General features: G+C 42.5%; 2 protein-coding genes and 1 long non-coding RNA gene across 4 annotated transcripts in view; all 3 read right to left on the bottom strand.

Moving 5' to 3' along the window:
- LOC133124247 (uncharacterized) overlaps nucleotides 1–21,749 on the bottom strand; it is a 52,370-nt gene that overhangs the window by 22,574 nt on the left and 8,047 nt on the right. Inside the window, exon 1 of one of the 2 annotated variants that reach the window (XM_061235265.1) lies at nucleotides 2,814–2,975. The exons of the other annotated variant lie outside the window; for it this stretch is intronic. Within the exon in view, the coding sequence (XP_061091249.1) occupies nucleotides 2,814–2,961 (148 nt within the window). The 5' untranslated portion in view covers nucleotides 2,962–2,975. Of the gene's footprint in view, nucleotides 1–2,813; nucleotides 2,976–21,749 lie in introns of those variants that run through there. 2 annotated transcript variants of the gene reach the window in all.
- LOC133124248 (uncharacterized) lies at nucleotides 13,293–18,178 on the bottom strand. The gene is made up of 3 exons (XR_009708295.1): nucleotides 18,072–18,178; nucleotides 17,045–17,725; nucleotides 13,293–13,974 (listed from the first exon to the last, which is right to left on the bottom strand). It is a non-coding gene; the product is annotated as an uncharacterized LOC133124248 (long non-coding RNA).
- On the bottom strand, nucleotides 19,226–21,597 carry LOC133125173 (uncharacterized). The gene is made up of 5 exons (XM_061236924.1): nucleotides 20,840–21,597; nucleotides 20,399–20,662; nucleotides 19,695–20,024; nucleotides 19,524–19,561; nucleotides 19,226–19,276 (listed from the first exon to the last, which is right to left on the bottom strand). The coding sequence occupies exons 1-5, from the start codon at nucleotides 20,979–20,981 to the stop codon at nucleotides 19,226–19,228; spliced, it is 825 nt and encodes a 274-aa protein (XP_061092908.1). The 5' UTR covers nucleotides 20,982–21,597.

The following is a 21,749-nucleotide window of genomic DNA, read 5'->3' as shown; positions in this document are numbered from 1 at the left end:
GAAGATGGACCAAAGCATGGCGGTAGGGTGCATGAAGCTGGAGATTGACTGTCGGGCAGCTGATGTAGCTTCTAGCCGCTTGATGTCTGAGGTCGGCTAGCTGCTCGGTAGCTAGCTAGCTAACTGCAGAGGTAACTTTTAGCGGTCCTGGGCTCAAAGCCAAACCGCACCGGGACAGTTGAGGGGCTGCTCCAGGATTATACCCCGCAGCGCTGGATAGATGGAAAAGTGTCAAGTTGACCGTGGGAGGAAGACAGCTAGCTAGCTAGCTAGCTAACTGCAAGGCAGCGGTCCTAGGCTCGAAGCCAAACCGCACCAGGACAGCTGAGGGGCTGCCTGGGAGTATACCTCGCAGTAGTAGTGCTGGATAGACGGAGAAGTCCGGGTGTTCACCCTTTGACAGAGGGAGCCGATGTTGGAGATGGCAGTGGGTGAGTAGACAGCCATCAATTTCGTAGCTGTCCGTGAAAAAAATGCCCAAAAGATAGAGCTTGACAAATGCCAAAAATTTCAGAAAATAGCCCTGCAACCTAGACCTTTTAAAAAGCTTTTAGATTGCACTAGCTTCAAAAAATAGTTAGTAGTTCGGACGGACGGAGAAGCGGCGAACAAACAAACGCCAGCGTCCTCTCCCTCTCTCCCTCTGTGTATCTCTGAATGCCCTGGACAGAGAGACAAACAATCATCACCACTCCTCTGTCCTAAGAAGACACAACTGACTGAGCTGGGAGAACAGTGGAAAATCCCCAGAGGGGGAACCTTGAAACTGATAGCGGTCATTATCATATGTGAAGTGGTCCAATACACAAATTTGTCTGTCTCCCAACAGTACATAATCAGAAACAGTTGTTAGACTGCAGAAATGATTCGTCGCCGTAGTGTTTGTAAAATGGCGTTCATACTCATCCGGTTTCCCCTCCACAGCATTTCTCCAGGACAGACAGAGTCCTGAAGCACCAGCGGATGTGCAACGGAAACCGGAAGACGAACGACATGGACGCTAGAGATGAGCGGTCGGTCGGTTGCTCACGTCCCGAGAAAAGCCGGCACAAGTCCAACGAAAGGCCCCGGCTTCCGGTAAACCTTCTGCAGAACATCGAACGGGGCGAGGCGGGCGAGGAACTTGGGCCGGTCAGAAGGGAGTCCCCCTCACTCCGCTCGCCGTGCTCCACGGTGAAGGGCGGGCGCGAGTTTTCGGCGGAGCGCCCCGATTCGCCGGTTGGTGGCGGCTGTCTGGCCGAGGCGCCCGCCTCTGAGGTGGACCGCTCTCGTAACCTGTTCCTGAAGAAACTGGCGAGCGGAAAGACCTGGGAGAGGCCCGCAGGCCCTCAAGACGACTCGTCCCCTTGGTCCTCCTTTGATGACGGGAAGGTCGACAGGCACACCTTTCGGCTGGTGGACACGCCGGGGTTCGGACCCGGATGTCGTGACCTGGATGCAGTGACCGTGGGCCCCCACCAGGGGGAGCCGAGCAAACCGGCAGCAAGCGGCGCCAGCTATGATGACGCCATGCAGTTCCTGAAGAAGAAGAGGTACCTACAGCCCGGTGCTCCCGGCTCTGGTCAGGACTGCGCACTGAACGTGGCGATCGGTCAACAGGCATCTGCTGGAGCAGGCATCCGCAGCCGTGGCCCAACCACCTGCGTTTCAGCTTCTCAGACCACAAAGACAACAGTCCTCCGAACAACAACAACAGTCCAACACACACCGCGGCACTACAGGCCAAAATGATCACCAGCCGCCTTCCATCATCTGTATTACCACAAAAGAAGAAAACTTAACAAGTGAGCTCAGAACATGGAGAGCATTCGATTTCCTTATTTAGCTGCATTGAAGTTAGTCCTTATTAAGCCAACAATGAGAATATTCAATTGCTTAATTTCCTAATTTAACTATATAGCATAAGTACACATATTATCTGAAAATATTAATTATGATTCATTATTAACATTAATTATGTAGCCATAATTAATAGTGATTTCCTGACAAAGTTTAGTCTTTAGTTTAAAATAAATACATAAAAGATTATACACTACTAACATTAACCAGGAGAGGGAGCCAGCTGCCTATGAAGTGTGTTGCTGTAATATTCAATTGTATAATTTGTGAAGTCATATTCATCATTTAGCCAAACTACATGAGACTAGTGCATATTCCATTCAATTATAAAATAGAAAATAAATTGAGGAGAACATCATGGCATATGGAAAATGTAATGCTTTATTTTCAGCCTTAAGTATGCTCACAGAGGCAAATGTGTAGGTTTGGGGGAGACAGGTAGACATGTCACCTCCAAATGTTTTCATAGCAGTTGTGAGACTAGCTAGTGTGTGTCTGAGACTTGAGAGTGGCCTGTAGTGTAGTGGTTAGGGTAAATGACTGGGACACGCAAGGTCGGTGGTTCTAATCCCGGTGTAGCCACTATAAGATCCGCACAGCCGTTGGGCACTTGAGCAAGGCCCTTAACCCTGCATTGCTCCTGGGGAGGATTGTCTCCTGCTTAGTCTAATCAACTGTATGTCTCTCTGGATAAGAGTGTTTGCCAAATGCCAACAATGTGATGTAATGCATTTAACGACACAAGACTAGGTGGTTTAGTGCAGGGCTGTTCAACCCTGTTTTCCTGGAGATCTACCTTCCTGTGGGGTTTCATTACACTAATTTGGCGCACCTGAATCTACTAATTAGTAGCTCAAGGAGATCTCAAGCTGTTGAATGAGCTGAGCTTTATTAGGGTTGGAGTGAAAACTTACAGTATCAAAGTGGAAATGAAACCTGAATTAGCTGAAATGTCTTTGGTTGGAGGTTTATACCTTCCTCTGACTTTTCGGGGTCAGTGATGGGCGTTGTTGGCAGCGTGAGGTTCAGGGGGACCTGTGCTCTGAGCAGGCTCCCTGTGAACACCACACAGGCCCAGTGTAGCTGGTCTTCAGTGAGGCTGGGCAGGGTGAGGCTGAGCATCGTTTTTGGGGGTCTCTCTGTCAGGACCTCTTGTTTTATGAGCTCCAACCTGCCCCCCTTCATCCGGAGCCAGGCCAGGGTCACAGATTCGATCCCCTGCGAAATCTCACAGTTCAGCACAACCGACTGATTCCTGGAGAGACCACCAGGGGGCTCTGCTGAGACTGAGAGAAAGTACATTGACATGGATTATTTATAGATTATTTTATTTGTTCATTTATTTATCGGAAAATAATATTTATGCGGATGCAGATTTATGCTTCCATTATTACCAATGTTGCGTACTATTTGCCAGTCACACAAATGTAACAACATGGAAATACAATGAGCATCATGTTAAATATACTTATCACTTAAACTAAATCTGAACTGCAAACTTACCCTGAATAGTTACCAGATTTATTGTGGCCATTCTGCTACTTTCATAATAACAGGTGTAGCTTCCGCTGTCTCCAAACTTCACTGGTGAGATTTTCAGAGGAAACTTAGACCCATCATAGACATCAGATGAGACTCTCTCTTTATCCATCTCCATGGAAATTGAAGTATTCTCGTGTTTAACAGCTGAGGCCACATGGATTGCTTGTGTCGCAGACACTGGCACCCAAGACCAGGAGGCTTTTGTGTATGAGCTCAGAGAATGGCAGATTAGCACCGCCTCACTGCTGTTCAAACTCCCTCTGTACAGAGTGTGCCGTATGTCATATGTTGCTGAAGAGTAAAGAATGATAGAATTACGATCACATTTGTAGCACATTTGCTACTGCTACAGGTAGTGAGTGAAAAAAAAACTGGTAGCCCACAGAGATGGTGGAAGAGGAAAATCTCAGGCCTCATTAGAGAATGGCTCATGAAAAATATTATAGCCATGCAAGTGACAATTACAGCCCGCCCAGCTGATCTGTCTCCAAACATGGCATGCTGGCATTATATGCTTTCTTAATGAACTGTTTAAGGTGTAAGATCACAAACATGGCAGACCAAATAAATAAATAAATGAATGAATATATACACTTACCAAGCAAATATATACACTCACCAAACATTTTTACTTTATTACACCTACTTATTAATGCAATTATCTAATCAGCCAATCTTGTGGCAGCAGTGCTATGCATATAATCATGTAGAAACGGGTCAGGAGCTTCAGTTAATGTTCACACCAACCATCAGAATGGGATAAAAATGTGATCTAAGTGACTTTGACCGTGGACTGATGGTTGGTACCTAATAAAGTGCTCATTGAGTGTAAAAAGCCCACAGTATATTAGCATCAGCAGTAACTGTCATTAATATTGAATGGGTGAGTTATACTGTACAGTAGCCTCTACTCTGCATTTGCATTTGCATACTCAGACTCAAGACGCAGACTCAAAACCCACCTTTTCAAACTCTACCTTAGGCCTCCCTCCTGATTTCCCCCGCCCCTCCTTTCTGATATCCCTATCCTTGTCTAACCCCCCCCCCAAAAAAACAAAAAAATAATAATAATTTGCACTTATGACGACTGTTGAGAACAGCATTCCATGTGTGTTTTCCTAGTTCTGGATGTGATGCTTTGACTTGTGGTAGAGCCTATGCACTTGTAAATCGCTTTGGATTAAAAGCATCTGCCAAATGACAAAAATGTAAAATGTAATGTATGCTTTGTTATGTTTGCATTTTTTTGCGCACTACCTTTGTCTCAGATGGAAACATGCAAATTTAATATACCCGTTAAAACGTCCCTCATTTAAACAAATGCACGTGTTGTGACTTCAGTAGCTATTTTCTTGGAATATCACATGACTATTTATAGCTGCACAATCCCTCACACGTGATGTCACCAATGATCCCCGGACCCCTAACTGACTGGACCCTCCTGTACCCTGGGTACTGCCATCAGCAGTTATGCGCTGTCCTATGGAGTCACAGGCCACAGTACACTGCTATGGTCCGGATTCAATCTGAGACAGTGGGACTCCTCCATGGACCACAGAATGAGCCACCAACCAGCCCTTCAGCAGCCCAGCCCAACAACTATCTGCTCTGGTGAATGATTACAAACACAAGAGGTCTTGAGTGGAATTTGCACATTTGTGTATTGTGTATTGAAGCTGGTCAAGTCATAAACCATTGTGGTAGTCGTACGGACGACCAAGCACCAGATTTGACAGCCCAGCCCAACTCGTGGTCGCCCACCTGTATACATCACCAGTGGTGTATATCTGAACCATTTTTACATAAAGAAATATGTGTTCACAACTACACAGTCTTAAGATGGCTCGGGTCACAGTACTTTGATTTAACTTTAGCCTGAAAACTGTGCTTCACAGTTACTGGTTATGAAAAAAGATAATAATGCTTTTGTAAATGCTCCATAAATGCATAGTATCATACCCTTGGTGACTTTAAGTTCATTGGGAACGCTGAAAATAAGCGCTCCGTTCCGTCGGAGTGTACAGTCATAGGTTCCCTCACTGTGTTGGTCAACACTGTGGATGATGATGTGGGCAGTGTTGTTGTAGATCAGCGTTGTGTTAGCAGTGGGTTCTCTGTCCCGTTCCCAGGCCAGTGTAGCTGAATCTGGAAGGTGGGATACCTCACAGCTCATGGTCACATCAGATCCTTCACGTTCTGTGTGCCAGTGTGATGGTTTCACTGCAGAAGCAAAGAGCAATTGATGCTGAGAGCTTTCTAAACCTTTTCCTCAAGAAGCCAAAAGAAAATAAATTTTACCACTGTCCAAATACTTACATGCTGCACTGCATGTAGCATCAAAAATGCATCATGCATATCAAGATATCCAATTTCCATTGGACTGCATAGTTATTATACGAGCGTTTCTGTATCGTCCGTCATAAGATGTCCACTCCCAGATGAATTCTGTCCCTTTGAGCTAAGGGGCTTGTAGAGAGACCTCCTGATCCTCCCCACAAATGAAGTATGTGTACTGCACCAACACTACAGAAAGAGATACATAGCAAAGGCACAGATCCAACTGCTTCATGATAATATTTAATTTCAGTGTGGAGTTAAATTGCAGTTACTTTATTAAACCCATGTGATTAGACCCAAGTTAATCTGATATAGGAGTATAAATAGACATATAAAATGAATCCTATACAAATATATGAGCTAAATTATTTGTAGAAGATTCCATATCACCTGAAATGAAACTCTTCAGGTAAATACAGCCCTTCATGTAAACCTGGCAACTGGAAAGTAGAACTGTTTGCAGTGATCATAAATGCGTACTTTGAGCCTCTGTAAACTTGCACCATTGTGGGTCATGTATGGAATACTTGCAGACCTCTAGATCATCTGTGTTACTGCAACTTCACAAATTTTGTACGTCATTGCATGGAGTGTACATAACAATATTAAAGACTTTATCACTCATAATTTCATATAATTCCATATTTTAAAAGTCAGAGTAACTGCCTGGAATCAGCAGAAGCACTGTATTGCTTCCTTTTGAAGAGACAACTTGCACATTAATAACATGTCTGGCAAATGTGCCAGAGTTATCCAAGGGGGCTAGTTTTCACTAGTAGAGCCTGGGCTATGTGTCTTTCCATTGAGGGAGGAAACCGGAGTACCCAGAGGAAGCCCATGTGAACACGAGGAGAACATGCACACAGAACTCCACACAGAGAGGATCTGGGCTGGCCAGGACTCAAACCCAGAACCTGCTTCTTCCAGGACTCAAACCCAGAACCTGCTTCTTCCAGGAATCAGTGCTAACCACTGTGCCACCATGCCCACTCATATGACTGTAAGATAGCTTAGCTTTCTGCAGTGCTATAAATGAACTATTTGTCCATTACGATTTTGTTCAGTTCTTGTACATTTGATTACATCCTTGTAGGATTTATACAGTATATTAATAAGCACATAAATGATTGAGGCAGAAAGACAGACTCACCCTCAGCTGAAAGTGTGAGACAGTACGTCAATATCCAGAGTAGGGTCCACCACTGTACCATCCCCATGGCTTCTGCCCTACACAGCCCTTCTTACTGGTGTCTAACTTCTGCACTACACAGCCTTCTTACTGGTGTCTAACTTCTGCCTTACACAGCCTTCTTACTGGTGTCTAACTTCTGCCCAACACAGCCTTCTTACTGGTCTCTAGCCTTTCTACGAGGTATGTGAACAGGAAATGGCTAAAGAAAGAGGAAGTACCAACCACTTTGGTTAAGTTTGCTGGAAAGTTCTTTGGCACCTCAGTACTCATCTCCAGTTCTGTTCATGGCTGTGCTCAGCACTGTGACCGTGTCTGTTATTCATCTCCGGTTCTGTTCATGGCTGTGCTCAGCACTGTGACTGTGTCTGTTGAAGCACAAAGACCTGCCATTTAACCTGTTAACTACAGGTCATCACATGATGTTCTATTTTGTTAACAGATGTAATATTTTAAAATCATTGTCTGCATGTTTTTCATACAGAAGCAGGCAGACTATTCTGATCCAGATGTCTGTGTATCCAGGGAAAACCAAAGGCAGCCAATGAGTTATTACCTTCGAATCATGATTGATTCTCATTACATCACATTGATGGCATTTGGCAGACGCCCTTATCCAGAGTGACTTACAGTTGATTAGACTAAGCAGGAGACAAGAACAGCTGTGCGTATCTTATTGGGGGTACACGGGGGATTGAACCACCGACCTTGTGGGTCCCAGTCATATACCTTACCCACTATGCTACAGGCCGCCTGGATTCTCAACACTCTGATTAAAAAAAGAGGAAATACAGAAAAGTTGAAACTGTCACATATATGTATTAGATACTGTTTCACCACTGAAGCCGTGAAACTTCACATGAATGCGTCATGACGTGTGAAGATTCTCATCCGACATCCTGCTTGACAAGTTGGGTAAAAGCAAGCAAAAGCACTCTGAAACCCACTGAGTCTGTGTACAAACAAGCTCTGAAGGCCCTGGACAGAGAGACAAACAATCATCACCACTCCTCTGTCCTAAGAAGACACAACTGGCTGAGCTGGGAGAACACTATAAAAAGTGCAGACGTGTGTCTTGTTCATGAAATTATAAATGGTCCAGCCCAAAAATTTGAGCTATTGTTTTATTGGACTGTTTCTAGGACAGTGTTGAAGAACTGCATTGCTTTCAATGACCAGAAGTGATTGTTAGATAGACATTCCAAAGTTCAGTAATATAATGTAATATAATATAATATAATATAATATAATATAATTTAATATCATATCATATCATATCATATCATATCATATCATATAATATAATAATATAAAGTTTTATTTATATAGACCTTTCATACATAAAATGTAGCTCAAATGGCTTCATATTAAGCCAATAACAGAATTACAAAGACAACACATTGTAGATAAAATAATACAGAAATAAAATAATAAGCACTGTGATTGTGGAAATATATGAACATGCTGATTAGATATTTATGATCTTACTCCTTAAAGGCTTCAAAGAAAATCTACCATGGCTGATGCTCTGTGCAGCCCTTGTCACTGGAGTCTAGCCTTTCTACAAGGTACTCTTTACAGGAAATGGCTAAAAATGGAGAACGTACAAACTGTTTTTGCAAAGCTATTGAGAGAGGTGTGGTGACAGCACCCACAGCAGGTAGAGGGCAGGGGGAATGATAATGTTGGCCTGCAGTCACAGCAGTGATACTAATGATAATCATAATAATAATACACAAATCACCACAACAACAACAACAACAACAACAACAACAACAACAACAACAACAACCAACACATTGCCCTTGTGATGCAAAGGAACAGAAAAACCAATAGAAAATAAATCCTGATGACATGTTTTATTTAGAAAATGTACAGAATATGCAGAGCTATTTCACCTAGGGGAAAATAAACTCACAAAACCATCAAGAGAAACATTTAAAAAATGTGGTGTTTTTCATTTCCCAAATATAACAAAAAATATTTAAAAAACAATACATCAAAAATTCAAATCTACAAACAATCTTTTTTTCAATGATATTTTTCAAGAGATGTAATCTACAGCCAGTAAAGTACAGGCCCGGACTTGTGTAATGTTGCTCTGTAACAATGCGCTTTGTAAAAATCACTACAGAAAGAAAACACTATTTTCTTAAACAAACATTATAATCAGAATCTCATTGAGCGTGAACAGGAAGGTTGTTCTTAATCACTCATCAATACTTTAGGTGTACAGGAGGTATGACACCATGAAACAGGAGAGATGACACAATTCTGCTGGTTCCTGCAGATCAGTGAGTCAGCTGCAGGCTGTAGCCCTTTAGCTAAGGATGTGGGGAAGGGGAGATGGTTATGTCTGTTTTACTTTTGACAAGCACTGATATTGATTCTATGAACTGAAAATATTTTGCACGTTGCCCATTATGTCTTATTACAACTTCTTAAAATGAGTTTATCCTTCATATCGCTATTGTGTGAGTTCCTTTGTCGCTCATTAAGTTGTGTTGGCAGCCGAGGTACACTTCCTCTGTGGTTTGCATTGCAGGTACTTTCAGTTTAATTTAATCTTACGAGTATTTCCAGATCACTCTGCACAGCTTAGAGACTAATCTGTGTGCGTCAGTGAGAGCTGTACGTTGGAGGGAGGCTCACCATTGCATTGGTCCTGCAGGGCTGCTCTGGTCACTCCTCAGGCTGGGCTGACTCAGGTTCACCTGCAACAGTGGAAATTTAAAACTGTTCAGACTTTATCAGACACTGTTGATGGTGAAATCAGTGGACATTTAAAACTGTTCAGTCTTTATCAGACACCGTTGATAGTGAAATCAGTTGAAATGGGAAACTGTTCAGTCTTCATCAGACTCTGTTCTTGGTGAAATCTGGAAGTGGATACAGCAGCACTGTGGATAGCACTGTCACCCCACCCCACAGATCTGTCGAGTAATTAATGATGCTCGTTACTTTTCATCTTCCAACATCTGTCTAACATTAAATTCTAGCCTTAATGCTGTTGAGCTGACATGCAACCGCAATGTTACATACATTACCTTACATTAATGGCATTTGGCAGACGTTCTTATCCAGAGGGACACACAATTGATTAGACTAAGCAGGAGACAATAGTCCCCTGTTACAGGCCTTGCTCCAGGGCCCAACGGCTGTGAGGACCTTATTGCGGCTACACCAGGATTAGAACCACCAACCTTGCGTGTCCCAGTCATGTACCTTAACCACTACACTACAGGCCGCCCCACAATGCGTTTAGCATGTGAACTGAGTAAAAGGGCTGAGTAAAGCCTATGTCCAGTGACACTGTAAGATACTTTGAACAGTGTCCTTACTTGCTTGGCGTCTCGTCCAGGACCAGTACCACCTCAGAACCAATAGCATCCCCAGGGTGGCCAGCGCTACAATCACCACCCTGACCACTGTCTCAGTGCTCCACCCTGTGTGAGAGGGAACATGGGGTTAGTGTGTCTGATGTAGTCTGTTCTCAGATTCAGTGTGTCTGATGTAGTCTGTTCTCAGATTCAGTGTGTCTGATGTAGTCTGTTCTCAGATTCAGTGTGTCTGATGTAGTCTGTTCTCAGATTCAGTGTGTCTGATGTAGTCTGTTCTCAGATTCAATGTGTCTGGTGTAGTCTGTTCTCAGATTCAATGTGTCTGGTGTAGTCTGTTCTCAGATTCAGTGTGTCTGATGTAGTCTGTTCTCAGATTCAGTGTGTCTGATGTAGTCTGTCCTCAGATTCAGTGTGTCTGATGTAGTCTGTTCTCAGATTCTGTGTGTCTGATGTAGGCTGTTCTCAGATTCAGTGTGTCTGATGTATTCTGTTCTCAGATTCAGTGTGTGTGATGTAGTCTGTTCTCAGATTCAGTGTGTGTGATGTAATCTGTTCTAAGAACCAATGTGTCTGATGCAGTCTGTTCTCGGATTCAGTGTGTCTGAGGTTGTCTGTTCTCAGATTCAGTGTATCTGATGTAGGCTGTTCTCAGATTCAGTGTCTCTGATGTAGTCTGTTCTCAGATTCAAACTGCTGTATCTTAAGACCAGCTTAAGCATGAGACTGCCATGTTGCTCATGTTGACTCCCCATGATAAAAGCTGTGCAGTGCGTGAGGAGGGTGTGGTTGGAAGGTGTTGCTGTAAGTGCGGCCAGAGGCCAAATCCATCCCTTTGGTTGGAGGATTGTACCTTGCTTGATGGGCGTTTTTGGCAGTGTGAGGTGCAGGGGGACCTGTGCTCTGAGCACGCTCCCTGTGAATACCACACAGGCCCAGTGTAGCTGGTCTTCAGTGAGGCTGGGCAGGGTGAGGCTGAGCATCGTTTTTTGGGGGTCTCTCTGTCAGGACCTCCTGTTTTACGAGCTCCCCCCTGCCCCCCTTCATCCGGAGCCAGGCCAGGGCCACAGTGCCAATCACCTGCGATATCTCACAGTTCAGCACAACTGGCTGATTCCTGGACAGACCACCAGGGGGCTCTGCTGAGACTGAGAGAAAGCACATCGACATGGATAATTTATTCATTATTTTATTTGTTCATTTATTTATCAGAAAATAATATTTTCAGAATGGCTCATGAAAAATATTATAGCCATGCAAGCAACAATTACAGCCCGCCCAGCTGATCTGTCTCCAAACATGGCAAGCTGGCATTATATATTTTCTTAATGCATTGTTTAAGGTGTAAGATCACAAATTTGACATGCTGGCATTATATGCTTTTGTAATGAACTGTTTAAGGTGTAAGATCACAAATTTGACATGCTGGCATTATATACTTTCTTAATGCATTGTTTAAGGTGTAAGATCACAAATTTGACATGCTGGCATTATATACTTTTGTAATGAACTGTTTAAGGTGTAAGATCACAAATTTGACATGCTGGCATTATATGCTTTTGTAATGAACTGTTTAAGGTGTAAGATCACAACCATGGCAGACCAAATAAATAAATAATTAAGCAAATATATACACTCACCGAACATTTTTACTTTATTACACCTACTTATTAATGCAATTATCTAATCAGCCAATCTTGTGGCAGCAGTGCTATGCATATAATCATGTAGATACAGGTCAGGAGCTTCAGTTAATGTTCACATCAACCCTCAGAATGGGATAAAAATGTGATATGAGTGACTTTGACCGTGGACTGATGGTTGGTACCTAATAAAGTGCTCATTGAGTGTAAAAAGCCCACAGTATATTAGCATCAGCAGTAACTGTCATTAATATTGAATGGGTGAGTTATACTGTACAGTAGCCTCTACTCTGCATTTGCATTTGCATACTCAGACTGAAGACGCAGTCTCAAAACCCACCTTTTCAAACTCTACCTTAGTCCTCCCTCCTGATTTCCCCCGCCCCTCCTTTCTGATATCCCTATCCTTGTCTAACCCCCCCGCAAAAAAACAAAAAAATAATAATAATTTGCACTTATGACGACTGTTGAGAACAGCATTCCATGTGTATTTTCCTAGTTCTGGATGTGATGCTTTGACTTGTGGTAGAGCCTATGCACTTGTAAATCGCTTTGGATTAAAAGCGTCTGTCAAATGACAAAAATGTAAAATGCAATGTATGCTTTGTTATGTTTGCATTTTTTTGCGCACTACCTTTGTCTCAGATGGAAACATGCATATTTAATATACCCGTTAAAATGTCCATCATTTAAACAAATGCACGTGTTGTGACTTCAGTAGCTAGTTTCTTGGAATATCACATGACTATTTATAGCTGCACAATCCCTCACACGTGATGTCACCAATGATCCCCGGACCCCTAACTGACTGGACCCTCCTGTACCCTGGGTACTGCCATCAGCAGTTATGCGCTGTCCTATGGAGTCACAGGCCACAGTACACTGCTATGGTCCGGATTCAATCTGAGACAGTGGGACTCCTCCATGGACCACAGAATGAGCCACCAACCAGCCCTTCAGCAGCCCAGCCCAACAACTATCTGCTCTGGTGAATGATTACAAACACAAGAGGTCTTGAGTGGAATTTGCACATTTGTGTATTGTGTATTGAAGCTGGTCAAGTCATAAACCATTGTGGTAGTCGTACGGACGACCAAGCACCAGATTTGACAGCCCAGCCCAACTCGTGGTCGCCCACCTGTATACATCACCAGTGGTGTATATCTGAACCATTTTTACATCAAGAAATATGTGTACACAACTACACAGTCTTAAGATGGCTCGGGTCACAGTACTTTGATTTAACTTTAGCCTGAAAACTGTGCTTCACAGTTACTGGTTATGAAAAAAGATAACAATGCTTTTGTAAATGCTCCATAAATGCATAGTATCATACCCTTGGTGACTTTAAGTTCATTGGGAACGCTGAAAATAAGCGCTCCGTTCCGTTGGAGTATACAGTTATAGGTTCCCTCACTGTGTTGGTCAACACTGTGGATGATGATGTGGGCAGTGTTGTTGTAGATCAGCGTTGTGTTAGCAGTGGGTTCTCTGTCCCGTTCCCAGGCCAGTGTAGCTGAATCTGGAAGGTGGGATACCTCACAGCTCATGGTCACATCAGATCCTTCACGTTCTGTGTGCCAGTGTGATGGTTTCACTGCAGAAGCAAAGAGCAAGTTATGCAGAGAGCTTTCTAAACCTTTTCCTCAAGAAGCCAAAAGAAAATAAATTTTACCACTGTCCAAATACTTACATACTGCACTGCATGTAGCATCAAAAATGCATCATGCATATCAAGTTATTATTTGTAAAATGCATAAAAGAGCAAATTTACCTTCTACAGCAAACACTTCAATCTGTGCCAAGTGCACTTTCTCTGGTTTAGTTTGAATGAAAGTAAAAACTCCTGCATTTTCTAACTCTGGTTTCAGAGAAAGGTCGTACTTTCCTTGTTTTGAAATGTGCGCCCGTTTAAGATTCCATGAATACTTTCCATTGGACGGCATAGTTATTATACGAGCGTTTGTGTATCGTCCATCATGAGATGTCCACTCCCAGATTAATTCTTTCCCTTTGGGCTCAGTAGGGGCTTGTAGAGAGACCCCCTGATGCTCCCCATAAATGAAGTATTTGTGCTGCACCAACACTGCTGAAAGAGAAAAATGTACTGCAAATATCCAATTGAGCACAAGGCATGAATGATTATATTGCATTTCAATATTGAGGCAAATTACAATGAGTTCATCAGTTAAACCTAAATGATTAGACTCAAGTTAGTCCGATAATAGATCTACAATACAGATAAAAAATTTAATCTGCCAGCTCTGATGAATATTTGAGCTTTACACTGGGATGGCAGAATATTGCTTGTATCTGCTGTAGTCATGGTTTTATACCCAAGTTCTGCATCACTAATTTATTCTGACCTCGATGCGGTTGTAGAAGATTACGAAGTTATTCTCTTTCAGGTGAAACATCCTGTGGTGGAAAGCTGGCAAACAGAAATGAGAACTGTTTGCAGTGCTCTTGAAATGATGGGAAATTAATATTTCTAGCTTTTGTTAATTTTGTTGTATTATAAACTTTGCCATTGTAAGACCTGCACCCTCATGGGTCATGTATGGAGTACTTGTATCTGTCTTGATGATAGTTACAAGTGTGAAAAATGAATTTGCTCATCACTGCATGATGGAAGGCTCTGCAATAAAATAAATTGATGTTTTTTGTGACTGTCGTTACATGTGGCCTAGACCAATCTTTGGGGCCATGTATTGAAAGATTAATTAAAAGTTTCTCTTGACAGATGTAATTATGGTAAACTAATCAATTTACTGTAATCTTAAAGAAAACTTTCAAGGCCAGTTTGTGTGCGAAGGACCTAAATATATGGACAATTTCCTCACATGTTTAATTAAGTGGCATCTATTTGCTACATGAAACATATGAGAGGCCTCTTGGACCAAATCTATCATTTCCAGTAACTTTTAGGTCCTATAATGTTAGTATACCAGTTAAATATTTTTCTTTGTTTTGGTCCATGTCCACCTTTTCATGGATTTACCCTGCACTATATACTGTTTAATATGTATCATTCTTAGCATTATTAATTTAATAGAATTAATAAGAATGTAAAAAGGCAGCGTAACTGCCTGGCATTGGTGTTATGTTCCTGTGTTCTGTCCTGTGTTAGTTTTTCATTATTATCATTATTTGTCAGGGTTGGAGGTAGTACTGGTTGTGGCCATCAGGGGGCTTATTACTTTCACCTGATGGTCATTAGTGCTTACGTGATGTCTACCTCCTGAAGGTACTTAAAGCCCGCATTTCCCCTCAGTCTTCGCTTCGGAGTCACTGTTCGCTCTGCCACCTAGCCGGTATTAGCACATGGTAAGACTCAGCATTCGAGTCAGGTATTGTGCTGGTTCTGTGTTCAGAAAAGGTAAGGAAGGGGTCTGCGCGTTAGTGTGTGTACACTGCAGCCGCCTTCCTGTAGGTTCTTTTGTTCTTTGTTTCGTTTTGTTTTCGGCTCGTGTGAGTCCGTGGGTGAGGGACGTTGTCCCTGGTATTTTGTATTTTGGTTTGTGTGTTTTTTCGGAGCTGCGACTCCTGAGTCTTTATTTTCGTTAGCCCAGTCTTTTATACTGGGTTGTACTTTTATTTTGGGTTTTCCCCGGTCCGGGGCAGTAGTGCTAGCCTTTACGCACTCATTTTTTGTTTGTGATTTTCGCCCTGGTTTTGGAGGGTAGTTTTTATTTCCTGAGCCGTTATTTGGGGCTCTTCCTTTTATTTGTGCGGAGTTGTCTCCGTGTACAGTGCTGTCTCCTCTACCCCCCCGGGGTCTTAGTGGCGGGCTCGTTTGTGGGTCCGCTTACAAGGGGTCACCCCCTTAGTCGCACCTGGCTCTCCGCACCTCCTCATCCTTACATTATTCTTGTAATTCATATTTCATGTCTTGTGTTCTGTTCATATTCATTAGTCTTTTCACTCGTCTTCCCCTGTGATGTCTGAGTCTTAATGTTTACTAGCCCAGTCACTCCCCTGTCTGCGTGCCCCACTATTTGGGTGTTTACGGTAGTTCCGGGGTTCAACCTTCCATCCAATCTTGCATTCCTTACTTCCTGCTTTCTCTCCATTTCATGTTTGTACATAGCACTAATAGACTAATCCCAACTAACATAAAAGTTGTACAGTACTAATTATGTTAACACACTAATATGTTTGTCAAACTAACAAACTAACATTCACTAGTTTCGGGTATTTGTAATTTAAATCACTTAACTAACTTACTAACGCATCTCCAGTTTCAATTCTGTTCTGTAACTCCACCTCCCTATTCTATCACTGATTACTTGCTTAGTTTCAGCGAAGTATTCGTACCTGTCTCTCCGTATCTCTGCATCTCCTGATTCTCTGCAAATTGTCTAATCCCTAGTCCGGATGTGTGTCTTTGTGAATCCAGTCCGCGTTTTCGTTTCTCCCTCGTTATTTTCCTATTACCCTTTCATGTGTCTCATCTGATGTTTATTTGTTAGACCGCCCTCACTCCCATGCCCCGCCTAGTTTGTCTCATTCCCCTGTGTATTTATACCTGTCCTTTTCAGTTGCACGCTGCTAGTTCGTCTTGTCCTGTTTTTGTTCCCGAGCCCTTTATTCCTTCCCCTAGTTCTAGCCCCCTTGTTCCCGAGCCCTTGTTCCTGAGTCCTTGCCCTTGTTTTTTGGATTTCCTGGTTTTGACCACTGCCTGCTTCCCTGGACTCTTCTTTGCTTGTTGTGGATATCTGTACCTCTGCTTTGTTGGACTGACCCCCCTGGTTTTTGACCCTGGCCTGTTTTTTGACTACGCTCTGTCTGCCCCTCCATCTGCGAGTAAACCTGTAATTTTCCACACTCCTGCGTCTGCTTCTGGTTCCTCTGTCCTCTCCGCCGTGACAATTGGCACATGAAGCCTTTTCTTTAATGAAGCAAATTTGCTGAAATTTGTTTCGTCTTGAACTGAAAACTGAAACCAAAAAAATGGATCTGGATAACTATAGCACTGCCATTTCTTGTCGAGTAGGACTGTTCTTTTACAGTTTTGTCTTCGGTAATACAGAAATGAACTATTTGTCCATTTGGATATTGTTCTGTCATTGTACATTTTATTACATCCTTGTAAGATTCATTCAATATATTATTAAATACATAAATAAATGATTGAGGCAGAAAGAGAGACTCACCCTCAGCTGAAAGTGTGTGACAGTATCTCAATATCCAGAGTAGGGTCCACCACAGTACCATCCCCATGGCTTCTGCCCTACACAGCCTTCTTACTGGTGTCTAACTTCTGCTCAACACAGCCTTCTTACTGGTGTCTAACTTCTGCCCAACACAGCCTTCTTACTGGTGTCTAACTTCTGCCCAACACAGCCTTCTTACTGGTCTCTAACTTCTGCCCAACACAGCCTTCTTACTGGTCTCTAACTTCTGCCCAACACAGCCTTCTTACTGGTCTCTAACTTCCTCCGTACACAGCCGTCTTACTGGTGTCTAACTTCTGCCCAACACAGTCTTCTTACTGGTGTCTAACTTCTGTCCAACACAGCCTTCTTACTGGTGTCTAACTTCTGCCCAACACAGCCCTTCTTACTGGTGTCTAGCCTTTCTACAAGGTATATGGAACAGGAAATGGCTAAAGAAAGAGGAAGTATCAATTTTGCTACGTCTTGTTCTGGAACAGCTTGTGCAAGCTTAATAGGATCCTGTGAAATCGTACTGTCACACTACGCATCTACGGTTCTGTTCATGGCTGTGCTCAGCTCTGTGACTGTGTCTGTCGAAGCACAAATAACTGGCATTTTTAATATTATTGTCTGCATATTTTCCACACAGAGGCAGGTGGACTCCTCTGAAACAGATGTCTGTGAGACAGGGGAAAAACCAGAGATCGCTGAGTTTTAATCCCTTGGAACCATGATTGATTCTCAACTATAAAAAGCAGGGAAATATGGAAGCTAAAACATGTAAAAAAAAATGTAATCTATTAAAAGCGGTTTCACCTCTGAAGCTGCGAAATGAGACTTAAATTCGACTTTGAGCCAATCTGTAGATGTTTGTAAGCTTAAGAAGAAAAGGGACTGAGTTTAGCCTGTGTCCAGTAATAAGATACTTTGAACAGTTGGTTTGAGGGCCATGGTCCCCTGTCTTCCTTCAAAGCTGAAAGATGTTGAGCACTTGGCTGTTGTGTCCCAGTGCGAGTGTCCTTACTTGCTTGGCGTCTCGTCCAGGACCAGTACCACCTCAGAACCAATAGCATCCCCAGGGTGGCCAGCGCTACAATCACCACCCTGACCACTGTCTCAGTGCTCCACCCTGTGTGAGAGGGAACATGGGGTTAGTGTGTCTGATGTAGTCTGTTCTCAGATTCAGTGTGTCTGATGTAGTCTGTTCTCAGATTCAGTGTGTCTGATGTAGTCTGTTCTCAGATTCAATGTGTCTGATGTAGTCTGTTCTCAGATTCAGTGTGTTTGATGTAGTCTGTTCTCAGATTCAGTGTGTCTGATGTAGTCGGTTCTCAGATTCAGTGTGTCTGATGTAGTCTGTTCTCAGATTCAGTGTGTCTGATGTAGTCTGTTCTCAGATTCAGTGTGTCTGATGTAGTCTGTTCTCAGATTCAGTGTGTCTGATGTAGTCTGTTCTCAGATTCAGTGTGTCTGATGTAGTCTGTTCTCAGATTCAACGTGTCTGGTGTAGTCTGTTCTCAGATTCAGTGTGTCTGATGTAGTCTGTTCTCAGATTCAATATGTCTGATGTAGTCTGTTCTCTGATTCTGCGTGTCTGATGTAGTCTGTTCTCAGATTCAGTGTGTCTGATGTAGTCTGTTCTCAGATTCAGTGTGTCTGATGTAGTCTGTTCTAAGAACCAATGTGTCTGATGTAGGCTGTTCTCAGATTCAGTGTGTCTGGTGTAGGCTGTTCTCAGATTCAGTGGGTCTGATGTAGTCTGTTCTCAGATTCAAACTGCTGTATCTTAAAACCAGCTTAAGCATGAGACCGCCATGTTGCTCATGTTGACTCCCCATGATAAAAGCTGTGCAGTGCGTGAGGAGGGTGTGGTTGGAAGGTGTCACTAGCAGGCTTTTAGTGCGGACAGAGGCCTAACCAATCCCGATGGCTGGAGGATTGTACCTTGCTTGATGGGCAGTGTGAGGTGCAGGGGGACCTGTTCTCTGAGCACGCTCCCTGTGAACACCACACAGGCCCAGTGTAGCTGGTCTTCAGTGAGGCTGGGCAGGGTGAGGCTGAGCATTGTTTTTGGGGGTCTCTTTGTCAGGACCTCCTGTTTTACGAGCTCCCCCCTGCCCCCCTTCATCCGGAGCCAGGCCAGGGTCACAGAGTCGATCACTTGCGATATCTCACAGTTCAGCACAACTGGCTGATTCCTGGACAGACCACCAGGGGGCTCTGCTGAGACTGAGAGAGCACATGTACTTGGATTACTTATTTATTTAATTCATGTGTATATTTTTTTATTTAATATTTCAAAAAAATCATTTGCATGAAGATATCATTGATTAATAATAAAAGTGCCAGTAAAGTGCACTGACTATATTACTTTGCATCAGCACTTTGGTTCAGTTTATCCATTATTTCTTTATTTAAATATTTTTATGCAGATATCATCCATTATTAGGAATGGAGTTTCTGGAAAGAGCATTACCTGGCTTTGGATAAACACTTCTGTTGCTTCCTGTTTTCCTATGGCAATACATGATGATGAATATTATTGACAAAAATGCTAATTTAATAAGCATCATGTTGACGTGGACCTATTATTTATTCAGTTATGTAAATCGTTTAAGCTAAAATGTAAGCTGAACTGCAAACTTACCCTGAATAGGTACCAGATTTTTTTCAGCCATCCTGTCTCTTTCATAAATGCAGGTGTACATTCCGCTGTCTCCAAACTTCACTGGTGAGATTTTCAGAGGAAACTTAGACCCATCATAGATATCAGATGAGACTCTCTCTTTATCCATCTCCATGGAAATTGCAGCATTCTTGCATTTACCAGCTGAGGCCACAAGGATTGCTTGTGTCTCAGACACTGGCGCCCAAGACCAGGAGGCGTTTGTGTATGAGATCAGAGAATGGCAGATTAGCACCGCCTCACTGCTGTTCATACTCCCTCTGTACAGAGTGCGGTGTGTTACAAATGTTCCTGAAGAATAAAGAATGATAGAATTACGATCACATTTGTAGCACATTTGCTACTGCTACAGGTAGTGAGTGACAAAAAGAAAATGAAGTGAAAGTCAGTGTGTTTACAGAGAAGGGGGAGGGATTGGCAGTGTTGTGGTTTCAGGATGTTTCTTGCTGCAATTCCTCTCCTTACTGTTAGGAGTCCAAAATTACCTATTGTACCTTTAACTTATTTGAAGTAGACAAAACATGTTAATTGTTATACAGGGAGAAATTCTCTACGTAATATATTGCATGTATACTGTACATCTACTGTACTGGAGTTTAAAGAGGAGTTAAAAATCTGAAGCTGCTGCTGTAAATGGGATGAGAGCTGTTTGCATAGTAACATACCCTTGGTGACTTTAAGTTCAAGTTTGGGAACTCTGAAAATAAGCGCTCCGTTCCGTCGGAGTGTACAGTCATAGGTTCCCTCACTGTGTTGGTCAACACTGTGGATGATGATGTGGGCAGTGTTGTTGTAGATCAGCGTTGTGTTAGCAGTGGGTTCTCTGTCCCGTTCCCAGGCCAGTGTAGCTGAATCTGGAAGGTGGGATACCTCACAGCTCTTGTTCACATCAGATCCTTCACGTTCTGTGTGCCAGTGTGATGGTTTCACTGCAGAAGCAAAGAGCAATTGATGCAGAGAGCTTTCTAAACCTTTTCCTCAAGAAGCCAAAAGAAAATAAATGTTACCACTGTCCAAATACTTACATACTGCACTGCATGTAGCATCAAAAATGCATCATGCATATCAAGTTATTATTTGCAAAATGCATAAAAGAGCAAATTTACCTTCTATAGCAAACACTTCAATCTCTGCCAAGTGCACTTTCTCTGGTTTAGTTTGAATGAAAGTAAAAACTCCTGTATTTTTTAACTCTGGTTCCAGATAAAGGTCATACTTTCTTTGTTTTGAAGATTCCATTGTAGTCATGGTTTTATACCCAAGTTCTGCATCACTACTTTATTCTGTCCTCGATGCGGTTGTAGAAGATTACGAAGTTATTCTCTTTCAGGTGAAATGTCCTGTGGTGGAAAGCTGGCAAACAGAAATGAGAACTGTTTGCAGTGCTCTTGAAATGATGGGAAATTAATATTTCTAGTTTTTGTTAATTTTGTTGTATTATAAACTTTGCCATTGTAAGACCTGCACCCTCATGGGTCATGTATGGAGTACTTGTATCTGTCCTGATGATAGTTACCAGTGTGAAAAATGAATCTGCTCATCACTGCATGATGGAAGGCTCTGCAATAAAATAAATTGATGTTTTTTGTGACTGTCGTTACATGTGGCCTAGACCAATCTTTGGGGCCATGTACTGAAAGATTAATTCAAAGTTTCTCTTGACAGATAATTATGGTAAAGTTATGAATTTACTGTAATCTCAAAGAAAACTTTCATACTCAAGGCCAGACCTTTCAAAATATATGGGTAATTGTCACGTTTCATGCTTGTCACGTCATATTTCATGTTTAGTCATTGTCTTAGTTATTTTATTGTCATGTCACATATTATGTTAGTCTAGTCTCACCACGTTTTTCTATGTTTTATTTCCTGTTATGTTTCATTTGCATGTCATGTTATGGTTCATGTTTTCATGTTTAGTTCTTGTTACAATTTATTTCTTTGTCTTCCATGTCACGTTAAATAATTTATTCATGTCACAGTTTCGCAAACTTGTTATGTCACAATTTATGTTGT

This window comes from Conger conger, chromosome 3, assembly GCF_963514075.1.
Source record: "Conger conger chromosome 3, fConCon1.1, whole genome shotgun sequence".
In the NCBI taxonomy this organism is placed as follows: Eukaryota; Metazoa; Chordata; class Actinopteri; order Anguilliformes; family Congridae; genus Conger; species Conger conger.
This window is presented reverse-complemented; position numbering and strand designations above follow the sequence as displayed.

Excerpts from the sequence above, each read along its gene's own strand:
- LOC133125173 (XM_061236924.1), bottom strand. The coding sequence starts at position 20,981 with ATGACTACAATGGAATCTTCAAAACAAAGAAAGTATGACCTTTATCTG. Across the intron at positions 19,562-19,694 it reads AAATCTGGTACCTATTCAGG|GAAAACAGGAAGCAACAGAA; the intron begins GTAAGTTTGCAG and ends GTATTGCCATAG. Across the intron at positions 19,277-19,523 it reads AAGTGTTTATCCAAAGCCAG|TCTCAGCAGAGCCCCCTGGT; the intron begins GTAATGCTCTTT and ends GTGCTCTCTCAG.